At 46.7% G+C, this 15,050-nt stretch overlaps 1 protein-coding gene across 1 annotated transcript in view; it reads left to right on the top strand.

The window, feature by feature from the left end:
* Nucleotides 1-15,050, top strand: part of LOC307232498 (rho guanine nucleotide exchange factor 28-like) — a 49,174-nt gene that overhangs the window by 24,403 nt on the left and 9,721 nt on the right. The window contains exons 11-23 of the mRNA XM_080003530.1: nucleotides 3,394-3,515; nucleotides 3,754-4,145; nucleotides 5,439-5,616; nucleotides 7,093-7,204; nucleotides 7,801-7,881; nucleotides 8,875-8,917; nucleotides 9,950-10,039; nucleotides 10,785-10,908; nucleotides 11,720-11,855; nucleotides 12,147-12,202; nucleotides 12,319-12,373; nucleotides 13,015-13,147; nucleotides 13,545-13,672. Of these exons, the coding sequence (XP_079859656.1) occupies nucleotides 3,394-3,515; nucleotides 3,754-4,145; nucleotides 5,439-5,616; nucleotides 7,093-7,204; nucleotides 7,801-7,881; nucleotides 8,875-8,917; nucleotides 9,950-10,039; nucleotides 10,785-10,908; nucleotides 11,720-11,855; nucleotides 12,147-12,202; nucleotides 12,319-12,373; nucleotides 13,015-13,147; nucleotides 13,545-13,672 (1,650 nt within the window). The remainder of the gene's footprint in view (nucleotides 1-3,393; nucleotides 3,516-3,753; nucleotides 4,146-5,438; nucleotides 5,617-7,092; nucleotides 7,205-7,800; nucleotides 7,882-8,874; nucleotides 8,918-9,949; nucleotides 10,040-10,784; nucleotides 10,909-11,719; nucleotides 11,856-12,146; nucleotides 12,203-12,318; nucleotides 12,374-13,014; nucleotides 13,148-13,544; nucleotides 13,673-15,050) is intronic.

Here is a 15,050-nt window from a genome sequence, read left to right as displayed (position 1 = left end):
GCAGTCGGTAGGCGCGGCAGCGTGCGATCCGCTCTGCATTCCTCCAAACAAAACCAACAAAAATAGTGTTCTTATTGTAAATTTGTTTATTATATTTTGTTTTCCGACCTTTACACGAAACAAAGAAATGTCTGAGTCAGAGTGTTCCCGGGGCCTCCCACAAGCCTGGAGCACCGCAACTTAAGTTGTAACGAATGTTTAAACGAGGCCTTATGGATAGAACATGAGTGAAGGTTCAGGAGTCGGATTGCTTATTTCTCGCCCCAGTTTGTTCGGTAACGGGTTTTCGTGTGAGGTGGTGAAAATGGTGAAAGTGTACGGAGAAATAAAAAAACGGAATCCAGAGTAAAGCTCAAGCCCCGCTGACTCGCAGAACCCGGAACTTCTGCTCAAAGCCCATTGGCTCACAGAACTAGGGGCCTCGGGGGTAGAGTGGCCCCTCCCACAGAAAGAAAAAAGAAAAACAGCCCGTTTCGCAACGCTATGGTTTTGAGGCATCTTGCAATGGCTAAATATGAAACACCGCTTCCTTTACTCAGCTACAGTGTGCGGAAAGAGGTTCATGATCCAGAGCATGCGTTGTAGATTAGGGCTGTATCTCTGGACCCTGCACAAGTGGAGAGTCTGTTATGAGCTCATTTTTATCTGTATGTACCTAACTATTAATAGAGAGGCCCAGTGTGGAGTTCCTCTTAAATTGCAACTTAATAATAATAATAATGAATACATTTATAATAATAAACTTAATTTATATATCAGTGTTCGAAACAAAGTTACAAAATGCTTTACCTAAATTTCCCTCCAGGGGTTAAAGTGTTATCTTGTCTTATAAAACAAACATAGAATTCCTCAAGAAAGGTATACCGTAAGATATAATAATAAAAACACAATGAATAAAAGTTTTAAGAAATGTGACGGATTCTTCTCGCCGGAGACAAGATTGTGAGACGTGTTTCAGGAACGATAAAAGCTTTCATCCAAATATTCAAACCCATTCTAAAATTTAGGGGCAACCACAGTATAATGGCGGCAAGTTTGGGTGTAATATGATCTCACTACTCGGAATGGGTTTAAAGCCTAGCAGCTGTGTTTTGAATCAGCTAGAGGTGGGAGATGGCCCGACTGATGCCCGAACGCAGGGAGCTGGAAAGGTGGCGGACGACAGCGCAGAAGTTAGGGTTTTGGGTTCCACTGGTGGTGTGGCTTGCGTGGCAGAGACACTCAAGATGAGTCATTAATTGAACGGCGCTAATCAGGAATCATCCGCTGGCGGATGAGGGAGGCTGTGGAACTGCCGGTGGCTAATGCGATTAGGCTGCTTCATGTTATACTAAGGAAATGCAACCGTTCAACCAGAAAGGATGCAGCCGAAGGTGCGTGTTCCAGTTGTTTTTGCAAGGGCCCTATTATTATTACTACACTCATGAAGTGTCCTGGTTCACCTGAAGATTATTATATATTTTTTTTACCATTTGCAACTTGTTCGCTCCACAGGGGAAGCTAGAGCCGCAGTGCCTTGCACAAGAGCAACTAATGCCATGGACACGACTACATGACTTTCAAAGTGGTCAGATCGCCGTACTGTTCACACTACACGACTTTCTGTCTTGTGATGGGGAGTCTTGAAGTCTTTGTGGTTTTCACACTACATGACTGATGGCTGACAGGGAGGGTCACACATTACAGGATCTGTCACTGGGAGGAATTCCTGAAGAGTCTGCGTCTCCAAACTATACTTTGTCACGGAAACACATGCGAGAAGTGACACCTGACGCGATACCACGGGGACAGGGTTATTTATTTTTTATTATATACTTGATCACTGTAATGAATGAAAATTAATAAAAAATGAAAAAATGAATAAAAGCAGAATTTAAAATATGAAATATATTAGAAATCTAAAGAACAAAAGTAAAATAGGTGTGTTGTCAGTTTCTGGCTTCAATCTGTGCACTCCCCGTCTCTCCTTCTCGACTCCTCCCTCCCCCTGTCACCCCGTGTCTGCTCTTATTGGCTGTAGCTCGTTGCGTCACTCCCGACTCGATCCCGACACGACCAGATATTAAACCCGCTTGATAGGCGAGCCATGGGCGAGTGCTCGAGTGGCGTCACTGTGATATTCCTCTGATCTGGGGCTTTGCTTTTCGATCTCCAAAAACCCTACGGCGAGCGTAGAATCAGCCCAGAATCACCCAGTCTGAACTCGGCATTATGAAAACTCTAAGCGGAGTAAGATAGGTTTCAATTCAAGTCAAGGTCGTTTTTTTAAAGCCGCAATTAGCACCATTGGACAATTAAGCGACAAACGCCGTTATTGCCAGACACGGCGCCGGGGCTCCTTAACCTTCGTAGCAGATGGATCTGCCGCGCTGGTCGTTTTGGAAGCTCAATGTTCTTCCAAGCTTGTGCTAAAATGACACCAGTAATAATAATAATAAAAAGGATATGAGCGGCATAGTTCATGTGGCGGGGAGTGAGCGGAGATTGACAGGTCTGGGGGTGAGGGGCATTTCCTACTCGACAGTCTGGCTTTGAGAGCCTGGAATCTCGGCAGCCGTCAGGGTACCGGTGGAACGACCAGCACAGATCAACATTTGTGAGCCCCTGACAATACATAATGGTGAAACTTAGATTCTACAACATATACATTTTCCTTGCACTTAATGTATTAAACGTGCCTTACCATATTAAATTGCCCTCGTGCAATTTGTGACCATGTGACTCAAAGCTCTTCTCAAAAGTTCATTGTGACTTTACGTGTGTGCGTGTGTGTGTGTGTGTGTGTTCTTTTGAGCGCTCGCGCCTGGAACACTTTCTAAGAAACGCTGCTGAGACGACGCTGTGTTTTGCAGAGTGTAACATCCCGCGGGGGAGCTGTTTGTGTTTTGAAAAGCGGGAGCGTTTTCCTCTGTTAAACAGCCACGGCTGGAGGAGCGGCCACAGTGACCCCACTGTGGGGGCTGTGTTCCTCTGAATGCCACTGTGTGCTCACCGGGAGTTTATTTCCACTTAGCTGCCGCGCCGATGACAGGGTGGGGCTAACACATGCGTGCACTTATATTATGTCCTCTCATGTTCACACATGTAGGCACACACACACACACACACACACACACACACACAAATACTCACCTATACGCGAAATGGCAGCACCTACCCCGACACGCCCACACACACTCGCGCACAGTGGGTTTGATTCTCTGACCCTAAACAATGACTTGCAACTGCCCAGGATGTTGATGTCACTTCCTATGTTTGTGTGAAAGTTATCGTTGTCGTTTCTGTGGAAACGAAATGCAATATCAGCCCCTTAGACACACACACACACACACAACACACACACACACACGCACACCCACACTCACATTCTGTGTTTGCCTCTGTCCTCTGTAGAGAAAAGTCAGTCGATTGGAGAGAGCCAGGCCACCTCCTCTACTCTGGCTGCAGCCGCCCGACTCTCAGCCATGATACAAGGGAAAGACCAAGTGTTTGTGAACGCCATGCTGGTGGACCAGGTGAGTTGAAGTGAAAATATTGAGAAATTCTCGTTAGGTTTAAAAGAGATGAATGAAACCAGCTGATCACGCACAATTAGGCAATTATCACTATGCTCTATGGTAAAAAAAAGGCCTGCTGGGCACCATTTAGCAATGATCTGCCACAGAGGTGGCAAATGAGGAATATGCTCGTAGGTCAGTGCAATGATTTTGGTCTGAATCATCTGTGCACGTCTGGTTTTTACCTCCCTTCCAGGTCGACGATGTGGATATAAAGTACCGCTCTCCGGGGGAGGAGGAGGAGGAGGAGGTGGTCAGTCCTGCCGTGACCCATGTGGGCGGGCCCTGTTGGGAGCCGTTCCCCGGGAGTCCCCCCGACACTGGAAGCGGCCTTCAGATGCAGCCCCCGTCCCCGCCCCAGAGCAGGGAGAGAGGAAGACAGGGCCTCGCCGGCGGTCGCCACGGGGCAGCGTCCCCTCAAGCGTCTCCCCGCTCTCCCATCGCTTCCTCCGCATCTTTTCCTGCTTCCCCCTTGGCCTCGGCCTTCCGTTTGTTCGAGGGAGTGCAGAGACGCCAGCCGTGCATGTCTGTCTCCCCCGGCCTGCGCCACAGGGGCATCAGCTTGCCGGAGACGACGCGAGGCTTGAGGTAGGATTCAATCTATATATCTATCTATCTATTTATCTCTCTCTCTCTCGCTCTCTCACTCTTTCTCTCTCTCTCTCTCTGTATTTAGAAAAATCAAAGGCTCTCTAATTTCGAATCAAAATTAGGAGGCAAAAAGGCTCTGTTAAAGCTAAATGTATTTTCTGGATTGGATAGGAAAATGCAAGTATGAGGCCGATGTTAACGCCCTTTTTGTGATTAACGATATGTGTTGCAAACTGCTTTTGCTATCTAACACTTAAGATTATCAAGTGACGCGCCTCTAGCTTTTTACACTGTGGGTTAAAAAAAACAAAAAAAACCTTTGAACCAAAAACAATCGCAATGAATTATCAATCTACCTTCCCTGCAAGCTTATAAGGGTTAATCCTCGACTCCAATCAGAACATATTTGCCGTTTGTGAGCACTTGGATTTGCTTTGGTGAGAGTGAACGACAGGTCAGGGTAAACGTAGAGTCAAATTTATCACGATTAATTTGAATCATAATTTTGTTTCATCAGTTCTAATTTTACCTTTGCATATGGAACGCTTACGTTTCAGTGCCTGGTAAAAGGAAAGATACTGTACATTGAGAAATGTATTACATTTTAAGGTTGTTCCCTTTGAGATCTTGAACCAAAACATGTAGTCGTGTTTGTGATCCACAAGACAGGAAGCTCGAACACAACTGAGCTATTTCCCTAATTCAATAGAAAGGCGTGTCTGGAAGGTACATTCCTTTCGAAGCGTTCACGGTTTCCCCTGTGCTTCAGGAAATGTTTACTGGAACCCTAAAGTTACCGTGTAGGCTGAGGATGCCACCTGCAGAGGATGTTCCAAATATGTACAGTATATGCGCGCTTGGTTTGCATGTGTGTTTACAAGACATTATTATATCGTAAAGGACATATGATTACATCAAAATATTGAAATATTTTAATATTTGGTTTTTCGGTGGTATTATATTGTCATGAAAGTAAACTACTTTACTGTGATGCACAGTTTTAATCAATGATAAGAAGATGACAACATGGGGGATAAAGTATTTAATTTTAATTGGGGAAAAAATAAAGGTTTGGTGTGATAATATTAAATTACCATAAAGGTCATTATGATAGATGTGACGAACCCCAGTTGGATTGTTAAACCTGACATTTTTGTCATGATACCCTTTTATTATGATGATACTCAGTTCTTTCATACTGCCATGCCCCATGTCAGATTCAATGAAATAAAACATCACACAAAGCAGAATAAAACATTGCCTGTGTGTGTCTGATTTGTGTGTGCGTAGCCCCAGTCTGGAGTGTGACAGTGGGGAAGAGGATATTCTGGGCCATTCCTACCCGTCTGCATTTCCAAGGCAACAGTCCGTCACCCAGTGCAGCTCTGCAGCGGAAGAAAGGGATGGTTTCCAACCTTCACAAGACTTTAACCGCACACATTCCGACAGCACACACAAGTCAACCAAGGTACCTACACTGTTTCTAAGTGAAATGAGCATGTAACTGTAATGTCACCTTGGAAGGAGACATTGTACTTATACAACTTCTAATAACTTCAGCCACAACATTAAAACCACTGACAGTGGTTTTAATGTTGTTTAATATTTAAGTTACTCACTTCACGAGTAACTTTGCTCATCTGGTTCCAATGGCACCTGTCAAGGGGTGGGATATATCAGGCAGCAAGTGAACAGTCAGTTCTTGAAGTTGATGTGTTGTAAGCAGGAAAAATGGGCAAGCGTAAGGATCTGAGCCACTTTGACAAGGACCAAATTGTCGACCCTGGTCAACCCGCAAATTTTGGCCCCTTTACCGGCGCGATGGGGCTCGCGTTGAAGTTCAGGATGTTGGCGAGTTAATTGACGGGAATATCCGTGTTTAATTCCATCAAATCATATCCCATTTAGAATCCAAAATCAGAAGTTATTGACTGTTTTTCCCACATGGGGGACCATGAAATGTTGTGAGTGTGGGGATCACACCGTGGGGAGCACAGCGGAAAACCCCCATGCTCCCTGCCAGGCTCCGAGCCACTCCAGCACCGTTCCAAGCCGGATCTCGGCCCCCCCCTGGTGAAGGAGCGGTGCATTCCCGGCAGCATGGATTCTCCATGCTGCTTCTACTCTAGTGTTGGGTCGTTCAGGAACGATCCGATTCTTTTGAGCGGTTCTAAATACTTTTTTTTTTTTTTTTCCAAGTTTATACAGTTTTATGTCGTCGTTGTTTGTTTTAGTTGCTGTCTCCTCTACAATTTCGTTCCCAATCGCACTGAAACCATGACATGCCCTTTTGCCGGCGTGTTCGTGACGTCGAATGGGACACCAGAAGGGGGGGGAAGCCGTTTCTCCTGGCAATGGGAAAGGCGTCAATCGCCTGAAATTAGCGGTGGTGCCAGATACCACAGGACACCTTCGAAGGTCTTGTGGAGTCCATCCCTCAATGGGTCAGGGCTGTTTAAGCGGGACGAGGGGGAGCTACACAATATTAGTGGTGGTTTTTGTGTGTGTGTGTGTGTGTGTGTGTGTGTGTGTGTGTGTGTGTGTGTGTGTGTGTGTGTGTGTGTGTGTGTGTGTGTGTGTGTGTGTGTGTGTGTGTGTGTGTGTGTGTGTGTGTGTAAAATGTATGAATTGTACGTGACAGTATTTGGCTTTCATCTGATAAGTAGCCGCGAGGTCAGAGCCTTGCTAATGAGAATGGCTGGACAGGGAACCATATTTCATATCAGAAACCATGTTACATCTATTTCAAGTCCAGTCAAAGGACTTCACAGTGGATCAAGTTAGCTGCGGCCGTCCATTAACCGGCCTCTCGAAACAGTGCATTCCTCCCATCCTCCGACCGGCTCGTTTACTGATCAGAGCGTCTGAACTCTCCTGTGCTGGTCAACCCCTCTGCCACGCGTCCCTCCCACAACGTCCTGACCCGTCTCCCGTTCACCCTCAGAACCCTGAAGAAGCCGAGGTCCGCCTGCGCTCGTACTCCTACTCGTCCCCCAAGGCGAAGCCATCGCGTCCTCTGCTGAACCGAGAGGCGACCGTATCTGACCTGGCAGAAGGTGGGTGAACTTTGCCCCCGCTGTGAACTCTGACCTCTCTGTCCCCAGGGGCCCAGCTGAATGGACACATGTGGCACACGTCTGACAGGGGGGGAAAATCCAGACAGGTGTCGTAAATCACTCGCACTCCACTTAGCCTGCGCGCTGTGTCGCTCCAGCCCCGATACGACAAGACTTCTCAGATGTCCGTAGGGCCGGCTGGCGTTACCGTGACTTTAGCAGCAATAATGTTTTTACCCTGGAAATACTGACTCAAAAACCATATGCGGCTTTAAAATAAGAATGTCTTGGTTTAGGTTTATAAAAAAAATAAAAATCCCCTTTGACAGAATCAAAATCACACATTAACATTGTACTCAATCCTTGTACTAGTTTGATTGTTGGCTCGCTGATGCTGAAAATACTTAGAAATTTGCCGCAGAATTCTTTGATACTCTATAGTGTTCATGCGATTTGGTCAATCCTGTAAAAGTAGCCGACTCTGATACCGAGCGTGCACCTGTGTAGGGTGGAGTGTGTTTGCGTGTGAGTGTGTGTGCGTTTATGAGCGAGAAGCACAACCTCCGCTCAGTATGGCCGTCCTCTATCCTGTCTAGATGGAACGTTCGTCAGCAGCGGGCGCTCCCTGCTTCAGGCTTTATCTCTCTCTAAATCCCTTTCTCGACTCAACCAAGTTAGTAAGTATAAGCACAGGTGAAGTGTCACAAATACTGGTGGAGTGTTGGTGATGGTGAGTCTATTCAGGGCTGCACAATTGTGAATGTAAAAAAAAAAAAGTTTGTTGGGTATAAACTTTGGGCAGTCAATCGATGATAGAACTTTGTAGGTTCTTCATTGGGCACAAAAAGGCCTGGTTTGAAGTCATAATTGCAGAAAAGCAGGTTTATTATTTCAGACATATTTGTGCAGCCCTTTGACTCTAAAGGGTTAATTGGTGGCGAGTTCTGCTCTCCTGATGTTCGTCAAGATGTTCGAACTGACTCACTATTTATCTTGGAATGCTTTGAACCGAAGGGTCTTAAAGTCTTCTCAATCTTCATATATTTTCTGACCCGATTTTCCAAAACAATGATGGTTGTAAGCAAAGGCTTTAAAAGCTAAGTTTGTGTCAAAGGAGCCTTTTGAGCGATTGATTGCGTTCCGAGACCGACCTTCCGAAAACGTGGGGTTTCCGGTGCTTCCGGAGGCTTTGGTGAAATGCTCTTAAAACGACTCTGATGCACTCGTTGCCTCTCCTCTGAATTCTGTTCTCTTTGGGGGCTCTGTCTTTGTTTCCCTGTTTTTGGCTTCTTTTTTTTTTTTTCCTTTTCATTTTCTTGCTCATCTGTTTTTCCAGCACGGTCTCTTTCCTGAGTTTTCTCTCTCTCTCTCTCTCTCTCTCTCTCTCTCTCTCTCTCTCTCTCTCTCTCTCTCTCTCTCTCTCTCTCTCTCTCTCTCTCTCTCTCTCCCTCTCCCTCCCACTCTGTGGTGGCCAGCTTGCCAGAGGATTTTCGAGGGATTCTAATGTTTACTTTTTGCTTCTCCGCAGAATCATTCAAAGATCATTATAAATCGGGACGCTGGTTTTCAATGCACACACGGACGGTCAATGCTCCTCTCGGACCGGTCAAAGTCCCGCTCCTCATGGCCTCTTTCTCTCTCTCCTCCTTCTGCTTTATTTCATGTTGCAGAGCAAAAGGCCTTCAGCCAGGCGGAGACTCCGAGGGAAAAGAGGTAAATACTAGTCTATCATTTTGTGGATCCTGGAAAAAAAAACGTCCAGAGCGCTGTAGGGCTGTAGAACTATAGTACACATGTCCTCACTTTTTAGACAACAATTCTGTCCAGCACATTGAGGTTTGTGTTGTTGTGTGCTTTATGTGTGTGTGTGTGTCTGTGCATATGTGTGTGTGTGTGAGCAGTTTCCAGTATTAAACCTGTGGTCGGGGTCTGGCTGGGCAGGATGTGACATACTTCCTCTTACCAGGCCCAGAGGCCAGAAAACGCTCTGATTGCAACCTCAAAATAACCCTGAGTAAACAGACAGATTCTGGGTCCTTCCCGGACTTCAGACCTCAGAAGCATCTAGCACATGTTCAGACGTAATCAATAGTATTGATTTAACATGTGTTTGCTTGGACTTCCCTAATTGTGCTGATGTGCCATTTTTCTGATTGCCCTACATTTTACTAAATTGTATTGATTTAGTTCAGCGGACATCAATTTCAGATTCAAGTCATAGTTCACCTCATCTAACTGACTCATCGATTTACCAAACTCTAATGCATTTCATCTGCTGTTTAACACGCCTTGCCAATGAAAAGGAAATATCATTGTAGACGATATTAGATTGTTGGCCGATCACAACAGCTCATCATTTAAAAAAAAAAAAAAAAAAAAAAAAGGTGGAACTCCACTCTTGACTCATTCAGATGCCAGTACGGTCCCTTTTCGATATTAACATATGATGCCTTCCATGTTCAAGTGCATACAAACCCTACTTAGAAATGCACAAATTAACATCATAGTTGCAAATATGTCCATTCTACAAAAGCATTTGTACTGAAAACCGGTAGACCGGCCATCATTCTGTTATTCCCGAGTCGTGACATTATTTATTTGACCTCAGTGCATATTTGACCTCATGGTCGACACAGTCGACGTGGAAGGTTTAACCCTGTAATGGTTCTGCCGCTGCACCGTTGTGAGTCTCCCGGCTGACCTGGCTCTAGGACCCGGGGCCTAAGGTGTGTTGTATCCACGCAGGGTTCTGGGTTTCCGTAAGCGGGCCCAGTCAGCAGAGGAGGAGAGCAGCGCGTCAGTCCAACACCTCACCCTTACCGAGTTCCTTAAAGAGTATGTCCTCGTAGACGTTGCACCTCTCTGCATGCGTAGACCACCCGACGCCGTCGCCGTGGGCGGGATTTAACACCCCTTCATGCACTGTCGTGTAACCTGTGTGCCAACGCATCCAAAAAAAAAAAAAACCAAACTGGGTTCCTTTGCATTTGTTTTGGGGTTAGCCTTTGGCGTGAAGCCGCGCCGTACTAACAGACTGTGTGTCAGTGGACGCTGAATGGTTGAAGCCATGTCATATAGTGCATGTACAGTTTCTCCCCTCTGCCTCTCGTCATGTCTAGTACTGTATATGCAAAGCCCTCTATTGTTGCCTTTCACCTGGAATGCCGAGCGTACCTAACACGAGTTGCTTTTAACAACTGACACGTTATTAATTGCATCTTGCCAAGGTCATACTATAAATACTGTAGACTAGAACCCTGAGTGACTGTTGGTACAAAACTTCCAAGCATGCCAAGCATGTTCTTAAGAGCGATGATCTGGAGACCAGGGGTGCTGGAAGACTGCGGTCTGGACATTCCTCTGGTTACGGCAGGAAATCAGCACCCCTCATTGCTTAACCTCTTATTGAAGATGATGATAATAATTCTTTTTTTTTTCCCCCCTCCTTGTATAATGTGTTTACATGGTTTTTTTGAGCAAGCGCCGTTTTCATTTCAAAGGCCAATATCGTGTGTTTTGCGTTCTGATGACGATTTGCTGACTGTTAAAAAAAAAAAAAAAATGTTTCCCGTCGACGCAGGATTGAGGACGAGGAGTGGGATAAATATATAATCCCTTCCAAGGTCGAGTCGGAGAAATACAAAGTCAGTCGGACCTTCAGCTTTCTGAAGAGCAGGATGTCGAGCACGCGCAACAAGACCAAGGTGAGGCAGAACGGTCCCCTGGGAGGGCTACTTTAAAGCTGTTCAGTGCCTTTTTTTTTTTTTTTAACACAATAAAAGAAAGCGGCCAGTCGCGTATGGCCTGGCCAGCAGAACTGAAAAGCCTCCCAGTCCGGCGTGGTAAAAGGTTTACCCCCGCTGTGCCAAAGTCCTCTCCCAGACAGGCCCCGGTCGGAATTCCTGCGCCGGTGATCCATTGTCTGAGCGAGGTGCCTTTATTTGGGGAGAGAGGAAAATTCCCTGTCCTCAGATCTTAGCAACGGGGCGCGGCGAAAATATCCTCTTACATAATGCGCGGACCCCCCCCAGCGCCGCACGAGCAAACCAAAACACATTCCACCCGACACTCTCGCTCCCAGGGACGCGCGCACGCGCGTTTTTTCGAGAGAGCGCGTGTGCGTATCCGGCGCCGTGTTGCGTGCACATTTGCTCACCTGGACGTCCTTGTAAAGTTTGGTCAGAAAATAAACAGCCCGCTATCACACACACAAAGGAATCCCCTTATCCGCCCCCACGCCCCCCTAAAAACTCACCCTGTGACAGCGGTGGTCCCTGTGGACCTTAGCAAAGTAAATAGACATAAGCCGCCACAGAGGCGCCCTCTATCCCAGATAACTCCACTTAAACAGGTGTCTTAGTGTGGATACAGCGGGTATTTACCTCTCCCTACCCACAATTCACACTGCTGGGATTGTCCCGTTTCATTTTGGCAGACTGGTGTATATAACATGGTGGCACCGACCACATTACACGTCTTCCCTCACGGTGAGTTGTTTCCAACGCCGCTTTCTAGGTGAAGGGGAAGGAGGTGAAGGAGAAGCCGGGAAGCACTAATGGGCACCAGTTTGTTCCCGCCTGTCCATCTGCTCCATCTCTCTGTGTGGCCTGCGATCGGCCGGTTCCTGGAAAGGAGCTGCTGCACTGCTCCAGTGAGTTTTTTTTTTTTCTTTTTTTTTTTTTCTATGCTCTGTTGTTGCTGGACTATATTTAGCCTTTGCGTAAATCTTTGCACGGGTCATCTTTAGAAGTTCTGTTTGGCAAAAGCGATGATGTCAACGTTTTTTTGGACGGCAGTCAGCGGGAATTATTTACTTAGTTTTGTGTAAATGCGAGAGACTTGCCGACCAGCTGTTGATGGAGGCCGTTCCTGGTGGTGTGGACGGTAACCAGCTCATAAATCAAACGGGATTTGATTTGATTTACATTTTTGTTTTTGTCAGACTGTTCTCTGAGCGTCCATAAGGCCTGTCGGGACTCCGTTTCCGCCTGCTTGAAGGTAACGCACCCATCTTTCGCCGTTTTGGCTTTCCTAGTTAAATGAATTCAAACCGAGTTTTTAATTGATGGCGACACGAGGATTAACGGAAAAACGTTGTTGTGGCGCATCTTCAGAAACTCCAGGACAAGAGCGCGCTGGCGAAAAGCAAGGCCTCCACCCTCCCGCAGAGTGAGTTAGACATTACTACTCCCTCTCCTCTGCACACACCTCCTCCCACGCTCCAACAACACCACCTCCCTTCACCTGTCCTCCCTCCTCTTCTCCGGCCTCCGCCTCCTTGTTTTCTCTGCCCTGTTAAAATTTAATGTTAACCTCCCCCAGTCGTGCGCGTGCGTGCGTGCGTGTCTGCGCGCACCTACGCTTGTGCACACAAGCACTCGTGTTTGTTTTCACACTTCTTCTGGTATATATTCACGACCTGTAGCGTTGTGTGGCTTTTCACCCATCGACAGAAGGAGTTGGCTTCATAATGTGAAGCTCTGCGACTCCATAAACCGCTCGCTTCCTTTTACAGCAGTGGAGGTCGGGCGCGATCGCTCGCCTCCTGAGCTCTTGTGACCGAGCTTCGCACGCTTCACAATATTGACATAATTCTAACCCCCTCTTGCCTGCTCAAGCAATGAAACATAATAAACACAGACCCCCTCGCAGATTTACAGTACAGTCACCATTTCACTCGGCGTAAACAAAACATTTAAATGTTGAGCAGACGTCGGGAGTAATTGTTTTGAGAAGGGGAGAACCTCCGAGGTCTGAACCTACTGTATCTCTCCTCCTATCGTCTCCGCCGCCGCCGCCACCACCACCAGGCTCGGTGAAGGACACTTCTCCGTTCTCCCTCTCGTCCTCCTCCACCTCCTCCTCCCCACTCACCGCCGCAGCCGCCAGAGAGAAGAGAGAAGCTACGCTCTGCAAGAGCCTTTCCGTCTCTGCGGACAGCAGGTACGCTGCCTTGCTCATCAACACACACACACACACACACACACACACACACACACACACACACACACACAGATCAATGAATGCACACAAATACAGATGCACCAATGCAGGTATCCAACTCATACATTTTTACCCTTATGCATATTATTGTTTCATATTTACTTATCCTGTACAGAAATATTATATATTTATACCCCTAGTCACAGTGCCACTTAGCCCGCTTAGATTTACAAATGCACGTGCACACACACACACACACACACACACACACACACACACACACACACGCGCGCGCATACAAACTCATGCGTGAACTTATGCAACTTGAATACTTACAAAAGCTCACAAATGTGAAAGAAACACACACTCTGTCGTGACTTGTTTCGGTACTGCGCAGGCGGCTGAGTGACGTGGATGGTGAGAGCGGGAGGAACGTGTGGGGCAGCAGCTCTCTGTGTGAGGAGGCCGTTCACACCACCCTGACACCGACATCCACCGAACCCCCCGCTGTAACAGCCAGCGAAGGTGAGGCGTCAAACTCAACATGCACATATAAGCTGTTTTATTACTTCCATTTTACGCTTTGGTCACATGATAGGACCACGCTCTGTAATACCGTTTTCACACCAATTTTGGCGGGTTGACCCGGGTTTGTTAATGTCAGTGTGATTGGGAATAAATAGAGGACACAGCAACCTAAACTGTAAAACTTGAACTCTGTGCGATCCCCACACTCACAACATTTCACGGCCCCCCATGTGGGGAAAAAAAGTCGATAACTTCTGATTTTGGATTCTAAATGGGAGATGAAATGATGGAATGATACACGGATATTCCTGTCTGTTTATGCGCCAGCGTCCCGAATTTCGACGCGCGTCGCATGGGCCAAAATGAGCGGGTCGACCCGGGTGTCCTGTTAACATCAGAGCCAATCGGAGGTTGAGCCGATTAAAAGCCAAGTCTATTGCAGGGCCATTTTACCCGGGAACAGACCTGGGTTTTTGGTGCAGTGAGAAAGGGGTATAATGCTCCAGAAACATCTTTTATTGATATAATGCATAAGTGTTGAGTCATAAACTGCAGATTGTCTTGGGTCAACATTTGAATAGGACATGAGTGGAATCATTTCCTGGCCCTTTTTGACAAAAGGGTTAGTATAGTCTGAAGGTGTTTTCACACATGCGCTGCAACCCTGAAATTATCCGGACATTACCCGAAGGAGCTGTATGTGTGAACGCAAATGTCCGAATCATTTGGACTGGACATTACCGGACTTAAACAGTCAGCACCCTAGTACAAAGTCAGCGTATTGTCCGATTGAAGGGTATGTGTGAACAGAGCAGGTAATTTTCCGGAGCATTCAGAGCGAGTGAGTGGGCGTGTCGCATGTTGACGACGTCTCTATCATGCGGCAGTTATTTACCTTCGTGCAGATCTTTGTGCTCGGAGCGTAGCTGCTGCGTACTTCTTTCTGCTTTCCTTTATATTCCTTTCCACCCTTTCGTTTATATTATGTCCAAATACGTGGAGGATCAATGCCAAAAAACACAAGTCTCTAGCCTCGTACGCCATCTTGGGTGTGCTAAAAATCTGGAGCATCATTGCATCACATCCTGCCTCCTGCACGCTTTACCCAGGCTCCGACCCTCGCCTTAACCAAACAGATTATTTCCAAGTAGTGTAAACGCATCTGACACAGATGATATTCGGTTTTGTGTGCTTCATGTGTGAAACGGCAACTCCGGACTATGTCCGGACCTGATTATCCGGACATTGTCCACAGTGCGTGTGTGAAAGCAGCTCAAGTTAGTATAACCGATATGATGGAAAGGACTAGGAGCGCCAAAGCACACATGTAGAAGTATATTTTGTCCTGAGACCCATCCAACAAATATACTGGTTA

The sequence above is a fragment of the Zeus faber genome, assembly GCF_960531495.2.
Source record: "Zeus faber genome assembly, chromosome: 7".
NCBI classification, from domain to species: Eukaryota; Metazoa; Chordata; class Actinopteri; order Zeiformes; family Zeidae; genus Zeus; species Zeus faber.
This window is presented reverse-complemented; position numbering and strand designations above follow the sequence as displayed.